General features: G+C 35.6%; 1 protein-coding gene across 1 annotated transcript in view; it reads right to left on the bottom strand.

Moving 5' to 3' along the window:
* Positions 1-552: 552 nt before the first annotated feature.
* The window catches only part of SPMIP7 (sperm microtubule inner protein 7), a 36,275-nt gene continuing 24,759 nt past the window's right edge, over positions 553-12,068 (bottom strand). The window contains exons 8-9 of the mRNA XM_088150669.1: positions 2,276-2,383; positions 553-803 (exon numbers count right to left, since the gene is read on the bottom strand). Of these exons, the coding sequence (XP_088006795.1) occupies positions 680-803; positions 2,276-2,383 (232 nt within the window). The 3' untranslated portion in view covers positions 553-679. The remainder of the gene's footprint in view (positions 804-2,275; positions 2,384-12,068) is intronic.

The following is a 12,068-nucleotide window of genomic DNA, read 5'->3' as shown; positions in this document are numbered from 1 at the left end:
CCAAATGCAGCCCACTTGCCAAGTACTTCGGTTTGAAAGTTGCTTGACATCCTTTCATGCCTCAGACAGCAACCCAGGACAATTATCAAAGCCCTAGTAAGCAAGCATGGAATGGTTGATAGGCTGAATTTTATTTGGTAGATCATGCAAGTGTAAAGCAAAGTGAAAAGACTGCAAGAGGCTGCAATCGAAAGAATTTGTCTTATTTAAGTCAATCCTTATGTAGGATTAGGATTGCAATTATTTTTAATGGATTTACATGCGTGTGATTAAGAAATCCAGTCCATTAAAGAATGGATGCTCTATCAGAGAGTTCTACTGACCTCACTCCATATATTGTATCATTCGGTCCCAGAGGTAAGAAATGAACACTATACTACAAGGCACTTCTCTGTGACTAGGCATGAAGAAATAATTATAAAGTTTGGAAATTAATACATTTTAGTTAATGAGTTATGGGATTTTCATAAAAATGTGGGAAAATGTGGTATTTTATTAAAATATGTTGATATGTACTTGAATGCATTATTATGTGGAACACGACTTTCCCATGTGATAAAGACAAACACTGAAGGAGTTTTGATTCCTGCCCATTTTTAAAAAGTAATCCATGTGACTATTTCTTATTTCCCATTGATCTTCTGAAATTCAGCATTGTGCTACTGAGACAAATATTCTTTCAAATTGTAAGTCGTTCTTTTTCCTTCTTATTGAAAGAATTCTGTGGATCAGTGGTTGTAACGATCTGTGACAAGGGCCCCCAATGTGGGAATTCTTTTGGCTGTCCATGTTTAGCTAAGTACCTGTAATGACAAGAAAAGTAACTTTTATATGAATGTGAATTTCAAGCTCAATCATCCCCATTCATGTCAGGAGAAAGTAGATAGAATTTGTTGGGATATCATAACACTGCAAATCAAAACTAATATGAGTTTAGAATTCTGCTTTAGCTTTTGAAAAGCATTATGCACACTCTAGAGGACACAGCTGCTTTGGTATCTTGCTACTATGGCACATATATAAATGTTAACACAATATACTAATTATATTCAGTGTATATGGTGGGTTGGGAGAGATAACACAGGGCAATCAACTAAGAAAGAGTTATATACTGTCCATATAGTTTGTATACCATATATGCACAAATGAGGGATTTTACAAGCTCATTTTCATTTGCTTGTAAATGAAATATTTCATTTTGGTGGAAATATAGCTTTCCACCAAACCTACGGTTTCTATATTATAGAACTCTTACAAGAAAACAGTGCTAATGCAAAGACGAATTTTTTTTTTTTACAAAGGATGTTTATATTTAATCTGAGACTGATTAACTCCAGTAATACCATTTTAATAACCAATATTGTCCCCAAATGTTGTTGTTCTTTTTCTTTTGAACAATTTGATGTATCTATGATAAAAATTTAGTGCTCCCTCAGAAATCTTCAATTTGTAAGACCTGTTTACCATAGCAAACAAAGACATTATAGGATAGATATAGTTTCATTTACAACTATCATGAGACTTTTGTGGGAACTAGCAAAGCTTAAGAGATATAAGTTAATTGAAAAAAATGTTAAAAATGTGAATGTAAACTTTGGGAAAAGAAATAACTGAAAATGTTATGAAAGGTGAGGTGTAAAATAAAGGCTTGAAGTCAAAGAATATTTCTTGAATAGCAGTTGCACCTGCCAAATAATATCTCCTTTTTGAAATTTGATCGCCATATGCCTACTCTTGAAAGGAGGAAGAACAAGATTTCCCTAGAATAGTATTACATAGCATACCTGTGCTTAACATCCTGTAGTGTATTCTGTTCAAACCCCGACATATTTAGGCTCTGAACAAAAGGACATTCTGCACTGACCTATGGAAATCTATTGCCAGGTTAGGACTTGCGCTGCTTTTCTTAGTGAAGGGCCAATTAAATGGATGTTACTGAGTAAAAAAATTAATGATAGTATTAACAGGATACAACTTTCTCTAACCTCTGCTGTTGTTTAAAAGAGAGAGAAAGATATATGAAACATTGTAGCATGCCATATGTACTTTGGTGCTCCGTACTCCACCCCAAATTTCAAATGGAATGCAGGAATCCTGAAGCAAGTACTGATGCTGAATACTCGCTTAGAGTTGCTATGGGATTTGACTCCCATTTTTTTTACTAAACCAAAGAAATGTCATGCTTAATATTTAATTGTTCTTTAATGAAATAACCATAATTAGGATTTTCTTTATAATGCAACTGAGCAAATTAAGTAAAGTGCCTTACGCTTACCCATACATTCGTGAAATTATTGATGGCGATGTTGGTGGAAGATTAGAATTTACTGGTTGGGTGGCTGACCAATGAACCTTGCCAGTGTATCCAAAGGTGTTTGGAGAGCTAAAGGGAAAAGTTAAAGGGAGAAGAGGAATTGATTGAATGGGCACAAGCTTGAAATAATTACTTCCTGATAGCTGTAATTAAGCCAAAGTGCTTGCTTATATTTCTATCTGTGAGAAAGGGATGGAGAGGAAAGTAAAACAGTATAGTATGGAAATTGCATTGACTTAATGTAGTACAAAAATTGGAATAGAGAAAAAAGTAGTTATAAATATATTTCAATATTTTCAGAGCTTGATATATTATTTAGGTGCTATCCAATATATATATTTGATATATTGGTACTATCAAATATATTGTCTGTGGGTAGTCCTACGTTTCCTGAGTAGTGAAAAAATCTGAAAAGAGGATATTTCTACATCAGCTTCTCTTTCAAAGTAAATGATAGAAAGTTATTTCCAGACTCATTTAAAAATTAGTCTCTTTATAGATCAGCCAAACCATCAACTATAAGCTAAAAGAGAGGCCAGTATTCCAACACTGAACAAACCAAACCATATGCACTCAGTAGGAATATTTTGCAGGAAATGTGCTGTTCTTTTACATACCTGAATGAGCCTTAATTGGGGAGGGAATTTCTAAAAACAGATAGGAAGTAGAATACATTTCTATATTTTCAAATTACACTTACTAGTATATATCTGGCTATTCAAATATAATCGTTCTAATAGAGTCACTTATAATGCAATTCCATCAAGTCTGGTGGAAAGAGCAATGTAGCACAGAGAATAGAGGATGAAGATCCACTGCATGAAATTCCATTATATCTTGCAATATATCCAGTAATATTGGAAAAATTACCTTACCCTTAATAAATGTTTAAGAGTGGGAACATCTGAATCTCATTACACACTGCAAAGGATTTTATTTGTAAAGTGGTCTGACCTTTAGAGCATGCAAAGCCAGAGTTAACATGGAACTTTTTGTTACAATTAAAGCTGTTTTGTGGTTAATGGCTGCTCTCTTTGAAAAATGACAAAAGAGAGGAAAAAAATAGTATATTCCTATCTGTATTTAATATGATAGCAGCAAATCCCAGACCTTTTGAATTTATTTAAAAGACAGGTATAATTTGCATAATTGCATAATTACATATATGGCCCAGCATTGTAACATTTGGACAGAAATAGTCCTTAGCCTCCTAAAATATTGTACTTATGATATCTATATCCAATGCAATCCCCAAATCTGTGAACCTCAGGGTAGGTTAAGAATGCCTGAATATTTTCAAAGTAAAGCAATTTCAGGCTGATCAATTGTTCCTGCTCAGAATTAGTTGAACACAATTCACATTTCCCCGTTATCATCTGATTTCAGATACATACTGTATATTCTTCCTCCTCCTGCAGTGGTACTAAATGGGCAAATATGCTGTATTAACACTCTACTTTCTAGTGATAAAACTATTAACCGTAACACTCTGCTTGACTTCCTGCCACTATTACCACCCTGTCAACAAACTGATATATCTGATATCTGTTTAAAATATGTCTAATTAATCCTCTCTGGGATTAATTAGACATATTTAATGTCTAATCCCACTAGACAATAATTTCATATTGACTCAGCAGCTGTCAATATATTATATGATTTTGTGCATTTTATTGCATCTAGGTTTATCCTTGTTTATTCTACTCAAGTTATTTCATGTCTGGTGTCATGGTCTTTGGAAATATAAGAAGGCTTCCAGGGAGTGAGCACACTGAATAAGTGAAGAGGAAGACCTCATAGGAAATTAAAGAGGAGTTCCTAATAGATTTTCCCTCTAAATCAAAAATTTGTACTGGGCTCAATATGGACCAGATGTTTTGGCTGTCTCAGTGGCACTTGAGTTGCTCTCTTACCTGATGGAATCCACAACAGAATTAAAACCTATTACATATCTCTATCAAAAGCTCAAGAATATTTTTAAGGTGGGAATTTCTGGGATATTTAAAATATTAACTAAAGAACTAGAATCTCTGATGAAGCCCCATCAATGGATTCATGTCCTTAAAAATGTTAAAATGGTATCAACAGATCTGAGATTAAAGTTAATTCATCAAAAAAATGTATTTAGGATGTACTGGACTCCCCAAAGAATGTATCTGAAAGGATGGACATCAGAGTATCTATGCTGGAGGTATAAAATAAAAGCCTTTCTATTTGTGGTGCCCTAAGAAGAAAAAGGGAAGATGACATGTAGGAATCTGGAATTATGTCCAGCAATTTTTATGGCAAAATAATATGGGATTATTTTGGATAATCTATTAGGAACTCCTCCTTAATTTCCTATGAGGTCTTCCTCTTCACTTATTCAGTGTGCTTTTTATGGGATATATTTGCAGCAAATACAAGCTCATAGCAGTCCCTGAAGAAAAATTCAGCAAGTTGAGGAGAAAGGATGGGGATTTATAAGTTCAAACAAAGGAGGCTCCACAACAGAAACAGTGGAAGCAACTCTATGTGAGGAAGATAGATAAACAAAGGAGCAAGTGGCATGTGCATGAAATAATCAACAGCATCTTCAAAGGAATAAAATTCACTAGGAAAGAAGAAAACAACAACACACTACCCTTCCTGGATATCCACATCAACAGAGGAAATAATGGCAAATTAGAAACACAAGTCTATCAAAAAAACAACACACACTAACCAAGTGCTCCATTACCAAAGTAACAACCCCACCTCCCAGAAGACGAGCTGTGTAAGAATGTTATTCAGATGAGCACAAATGCACTGCAGCAACCCAGAACAGCAGAAAAAGGAAACTGACCACCTATTTAACATCTTCCAACAAAATGGATATTCACGCAACTTTATCAAAAAGTGCCTGATCACTCAACCCACTACAGCACAACCAACACAAGCTATGAAAAGGATAACACTACCATACATCAGAAACATCTCAGAAACAAGCAACAGACTATTACAAGCACATGGCATTTCTGCAGCACACAAACCAACTAAAGCCCTCCAAAACATCTTAAATAAACCAAAAGACCCAATAGCCCAAGAAGAAAAAACAGGAGTCATCTACAATATACAGTGTAAGGACTGTAACAGCCACTATGTAGGACAGACAGGCAGAAGATTAGCAGAGCACATCCATGAACACCAACTAGCAGTTAGAAGACACAATGAAAACTCCTTAATCTCACAACACGTGGACAGACTGAACCATAGTTTCAACTGGGAAACTGTCAGCATCTTAGATCAAGCTAAATCCAAAAATGTGAGGGAATTCCTGGAAGCTTGGTATTCAGACAAGTTAGCCATCAACAGTGACATAGAGATAAACAACATTTACACGCTATTCAAAAGAGACAATAAAAAAGAAACAAAAAGACCAGAACACCTCCTCATCAGCAATCAACACCTAGATAAGCAGGGATTAACACTAGGATCAACCCCAGACAAACAAGCAGTAAACAATACCCTAATCAAAGAACTACCAATTCAGACAGACAATCAAGCAGTAAACAACAGCCTAATCAAGGAACTACCAAGGAGAAAACAGCACTCCCTCAACAGTTACAGGGCAAGCTACTGTATATAAACAGAGAGCAAACCCCACTCCCTTCTAGCACTGAAGATGTTACCTACAGTAGCTGGGTAACAAAACATCTGCAAGAAAACAACCAAGCTCAGAGAACCCCAAGAACTCTACAATGCAACCCTGAGCTACATATATTCTCTTCTATTGGTATCTTTTTTATCATGGGTTCATAGATCTGAAAGCAATACCCCATGACTCAGAGCCTGTCCATTAGTTCAAAAATGAAAAGCAGAGCTTTTGTTTTCAATTTCCAGTGGCTGTAGTTTGCAATACATTGTAATATTTGCACCTAAACAGGTAAATCTACAGGATTCTTTTAATATCCAGTTTAAAATTAGGTAAGTGCTAATAAGAGATTACTCAGCATCTTGTCAAATTTACAATTGCTCCACAGTAAACTTTATATGTGGCACTGACTTGTGCTGTATAATATTTAAGGCAAATAAGGAAGTGACATGTACTTAATGATATGCCTAGAGCAAAACAAGTGGACAAGTTTTCTATTTTTTTTGGAGAGTTTATCACATAGGAATGACAAGTGAAAGTACATTATCCCAAAATTGGCCTGCAATCTCGTTGGCTTCATTCAAAACATTATTAACCCATGGTCAAAAGAAAGATCATAACAATTCAGAGTTTGGGGGTCAAATTACTCTAGGAAAGCCATACAAATAAAGTACCTGGGTGTAGTATTAAAATTATACCATTTGCTCTTTCATCAAGAACTGTCCTTTTTCAGCCATTAGTTCAGTTGCACAGAAGTAATTAAATTCACTCATACCCTACAGAATAAAATTGAAAGACCAACAAGAACACTGTGTGGGAACTTATGGAGCGCCCAGTTTTTACATTGTAAAATGTACTGTGCTAGTACATCAGCATACATCTAGTGATATCAGTGCAATATTCTTAGAAATTAAGAATTATTTCTAGAATTATTTCTAACATAAATTTTATAGCGCATGCAGCCAAAACAACATACAGTACTACATTAGCTACATGTCTACAATGAACAGGTGTCATGAGCAGCATGGTTTCAGCAGTTTGTATCTCCATGGTTATGTGATGTGCTTCATTATGTTTTTGGTCACAGATATGACACCTGCCCCTCTTTGGGAAGTCAACAGTGGTAGTTCTACTCATTGAAAGCCTAGGTAAGTTAACTACGTTTCTAGCCATAGTGCCTAGCATTTAATCAGCATAGGTTTACTGTAATTTGTTTATTGACTAGCTACCAACCACTATATGCACATGGCCATTTTTTAATTGTGCATTTTAAAGCATATGTTGACGCCCTCTATTTGTGTTTTATTGCAAAATAAAAGATTTCAGGCTGGGTATTGTTGTCTGAGACTGCTGCACTGATGAAAGAGGAATCACTCCCCATGTTGTTCTGTGACCACCTGTTGAGAAGAGGGTTCAAACTGAAATACTAAGTGTTTTTGGCATGATCTGCAAAAATCTATGATAAAAAAAATCTGGAAAAGTGTTTTGAAAAACAAGGGTTATGGCTCTTAAAGTTTTTTTTATAGTGATGTTCAAAAAATGGAGTAAAAAGTTACTTACGAAAAGAATTTATTATGAAATTTTATTTCTTTTTATTTTATTTTCTCACAAGAAATAGAAATGACCAATTCTGGCCCAAACAGCAACAAGTAATTGGTAAGCATCATTTTGCAGAATTTATTCGAACCCTGGAATGACCCCCAAAAGTCTAGGAATAATTGATTTTAATAGTTATTTTTACAGTATACATAGGAGAAATTTGATCTGATATAGCAATTATCATTTTATCCTGGGCGAGGATTGCCAGAAACGTGCCACTGAAAATGAATACACTTTAATGTTATTAGCTTTGGATTGCTGTCAGGTTATACTTGACCTCTGCCTTGAAACCAGGAGTTAATGTATCAGCCCTGAAATATACTTACATTCCATTTGTAAATTTTTTGTTTTACATTTTACAGTTGGTATCTGAAGCTACTGTTTTACTTTGCACAATCATTTAAGATATTTAAGATTGACGTTTGGGTGATACAGTATATAATTTGAAGAAAATATACTTTTGAAGGAAACACCATACTGCTTTGAAACACAACCGTTGTAACACTTTGTAAAGAAAGAATAACGGTCAACCTGGGGGAAGGAACTGGACCAAGATCAAATTTTACTTCCTTGGCCTTTTTTTTTATCCACCATAATGTCTACTCTTTAAAATGTGCAGCACATCAGTGTGCATGCATGGCAAACCAGGCCTAGGAGACTAGATAGTAAGCAGTTTGAGCTTTGTTAATATCTAGTGATTCCTTAATCAGAATTAGAGAAATACAATCAATGAAAAGTGCTTGCCATCTCACTGAGCTTTTTATGGCCCTCCCTCTTCCTCTCAGTGAATGTTCCACAGGAAATCCCCACCTTCAGTAGCCAACTTTTTCCACTGACTTTTCGAACACCTGCAGAATGAAAGAGTTTCTTAAGGGCTGAAACATCAGTGCAGCGAAGCATTGTTGGGGGAAGGGAGAGTCCATGACAGCAGAGAAGAAGGTTTTAAGTCTTAACAAGGAAAACAGTAAATGATAATGAAACAGAAAGAGATCCTCAAATTAAGAACAAGGAGCCAAACCTTATTTAGTTGAATCCCTATAATATCTTCATCTATGTACGATTTTTGTTGTTAGTTGCCCTGAAAAATGGTCACTTTCCATTTATTTAAAATATATGAAACACAGGTGTGCAGATTAACCAACACAGAGCTGTCAGATAACAACACTCAAGGATAATGGAGGAGAGACAGCACTCTTGTACTTTTAATTGCTTAGTAGTAAAATCAGTTTTTCTCATTTCAGGCCTCAACATTTCCTCTTCCACAAAGAATTCTGTTAGGAGCTATGACCTCATTTGCCTATTTGCCCTCCTTTGCTCCAAACCTGCCAAACTGCTGCTCAGCAGCACACCAAGGGGCTTTACTGATAACCTTTTCACAGGATTATTGTACAGTAGGAAACATCCCTGCTACCACTATTAGCTGTGGTGAGTGCACACATAGATCATTAGACATGGCCTTATTTTTCTTGGACCCAAGACTGTTGTAGTTACACTAGCAGTGGAGAAACCCTACATCTTCTTCCTCTCATTAACAGAAATCAGAAAAAAGTAGGCACTAAAACAAACTGGTCAAGGTAAGGCATATTCAAATTGTGAGCTTTTGATAAGGGTACAGGACAAATTCGTACCATCTGATTTTTTATATGAGCTCACCCAGTTCCCATCTCCTGAACTAACATATATATATGCAACAAGATCAATACTTTTGAGAGTATAAAGCATTATATGCATCTAAAAAAAGTGTGTACCAGGAATAAATATGTACAAAACAGACTGATTTCAAAGGAAGTAGGAACATTGCTTGCAAAAAGTGTGCGTAGGAATAAAACTGTAATTAAAATGTGCAAGAGAAATGTGCACAAAAGTACTTAGGGAAATGGCTGAGATTAATTTTTGGTTGGAAAAACAAAGAAAGCAAAACAAAATTTACAGTTTTTTTTCATCTCTATTTCTAAGTTGATATTTCAGCTGAAATCATCTCCTGTCTGGGAGTATTGGGCTTGATGTGGGATACAGATTGGTCATCCAAATCTAGAGTGCATGACACGCACTGAGAACAAAGGGAAATGGCTTTGCAGTTCCAGAAGGGTTAGCTATTTTTGTTATATTTTATTATATAATGGTCTTGAAGTACCTTAAAAATATAGATTTATTATAGCTAGTCTTTGTGTTTAGGTGCAACAAAGTTATTTTATATTTAAATTTAAAATTTTCCTGAAAAAAATGTATTCTAGATAGGTCCCTTGTTTAGCACGTTTTTTTACATTTGAGACAAACTTTTGTAGCATCTGTTAACGAATTCTAAAGCATCTCTTACATAGCTCCTAGACTCTGTCATATGGGAGTAAGCAAAAGGTAAAATGAGATATAGTTGTAGATCATAGTATTAGTAAATGTAGCTCAGCAAGCATTTATGACTTCCATATATTAACAGCAGCAAAACAAAATGGGTTTTTAAAATGAAAGTATATAATCTATGGTATTTCAAAATTGTAAGTATATACGTAAGCCAAGCCAACTTAATATATTTTTCTAATTCTTTTTCCCAGCTATAGTTTTTTACCTGCATCTAGTTGGTGGAATTCAAGTCTCTAACAAAAACAGAGTACATTCTCCATGTGTAAAGTCTGCTAACACAACCCATGGATTCTGAGATATGTTTTAGAATACATAATCCATGACATAACAGCTTGGCTTCTTAGGGCTCGTTAATAAAAACATGCCCTAAAATATCAGATTTTGATAATATGGGCAAACAGTCATTACTGGTTACAGCTATATCAGAGGTCTCAAAGATATAGCCTGCTGAGTCCCAGATTCTCCGTGTGTTCCCACTGTGCCCATTTGGCCATGCCTGGTAGGCAATATCTTGGTAGGTTGCTCAACTGTATGTCCTGGTTCACCGTTGGCCCTGGATTTTTGAGTCCTGGGCACCCTTTTCCTGCTACTTTCTTCCCTGCAGACCCAGCGTCTCTTCCAGAGTGCCGGCTTACATGGCACCATCGCCAATGCTTACTGCAGGGGAGAAGGAAAACCTGTGCCATGCGATTCTGCACTGATGGGGAAGAAGGTGATAGCTGCCCCAGAGTAGGTAATAGTGGGGAAAGGGTGCCTGGCACCACTTCTGCTTTTCCCTCACGGTGCCAGCTTGTGTACCTTCTGTTTTCCCCAACCTGGTTAATTTATCTGCCTGCTGATGACATGAAAAATGAAAGCTGGAACTGTCGAAGGAGCTGCTGGGATAGAAAGCAAGGTCAGTGGGAAGCATAGGAAAAATAAATAAATGTGTTTAAAAATTATATAATGTTTATATTATTTCATTATTTTTATTTCTCCTATTGCTCTCAAAAGTGTTCTGGTTTGAATGATAAATTGTATGGTCACCAGCCAAAGGGAAACAAGGCTGGCTGCCATGATGTTGAATACATTGAGTAATGTTATCCAGTATGTTCCAAATAAACATTTCAATTTCAATTGATTTTTAATGTTGGTTGCATTTTTGTATGATGCATAAATGCGGCCCACCAATTAGCACATTTAATGTAATGTGGCCCCCATTTTCATTTTCATTTGAGACCCGTGGTTTAAACCAAGAAAAAGCCTATTTGATCTAAATTGTAAAAAAGAGCAAAGTATTTGTTTTTGTGACCCCACTGTTTGTGAGCAGCACTACTGAAATTCTATGACAGCATTCATTCACAGAAAATGAACTTTTTCAAATGCCATACAGAGGAAAGTGTTACAATATTCATTAGGCAAGTGCTCAGTTAAGGGTTCATCATTTTTGCAGAGCAGTAAAGATTTATGTTCAGAGGACATCTAGTGGCAACTAATATACAGGCAGCTTAACACAGAGATGCTTTGCTTAGGAAAAATACAGAGATTCCACAAATAATCACGTATCTTTCTCTGTGTGATTAATTATATAATGATTGTGACTTCAAAAACTTTAGAAACCTTACTTTTGAAATGTTCAGCAGCCAATTTCTGTGTAAAAAAAATAGGTACTTATTTGCCTTTCAATCTTTATATAGCAGCAGGAGGCAACACTTGGCTGATATTGGGTGATCTTGGAACAAGGATATAAAAAAAGGCTCAGAGGCTTTGACTGCACAATGATGACCACCATCTTGATTTTTTTGACTCTCCTCTGCAGATGCTCCTGTCTTGGAGCAATAGACTAGATTGGGAGGTTATAAAAAATCCAGCAGAAGGCAAAGAATTTTCAGCCTGAATAATAACTTTCAGTTCAGAAAAAATGTACCCAATAAATTTCAAATCAAAATAGAAACAAGAACTTGCTGTAACTGTCATTTTAGCCTACATTTTCATTCTGACACTAAAAAATGGACAAAAGATACAATGGCTAGTCTAAATAGCCACATAAAATTTTGTTCATCTATCTCTACCAATCCAGACCAAATGCAACAGGTCTGGGATTCTATATAATAAGAAAGGAAATCAGTGTTGAAGTGAATGATTTTTTGGTCCTATTCACAAGAGGAATAGGCCATCTGGAATCTTACTATGCTGTTGCTCAAA

Source organism: Python bivittatus, unplaced genomic scaffold, assembly GCF_059951505.1.
Source record: "Python bivittatus isolate LINGU-HERP-01145 unplaced genomic scaffold, Pbiv_v1 ctg000610_np1212, whole genome shotgun sequence".
NCBI lineage: Eukaryota > Metazoa > Chordata > Lepidosauria > Squamata > Pythonidae > Python > Python bivittatus.
The sequence above is the reverse complement of the archived record's forward strand: the minus strand, read 5'-3'. Positions and strand labels throughout refer to the sequence as shown.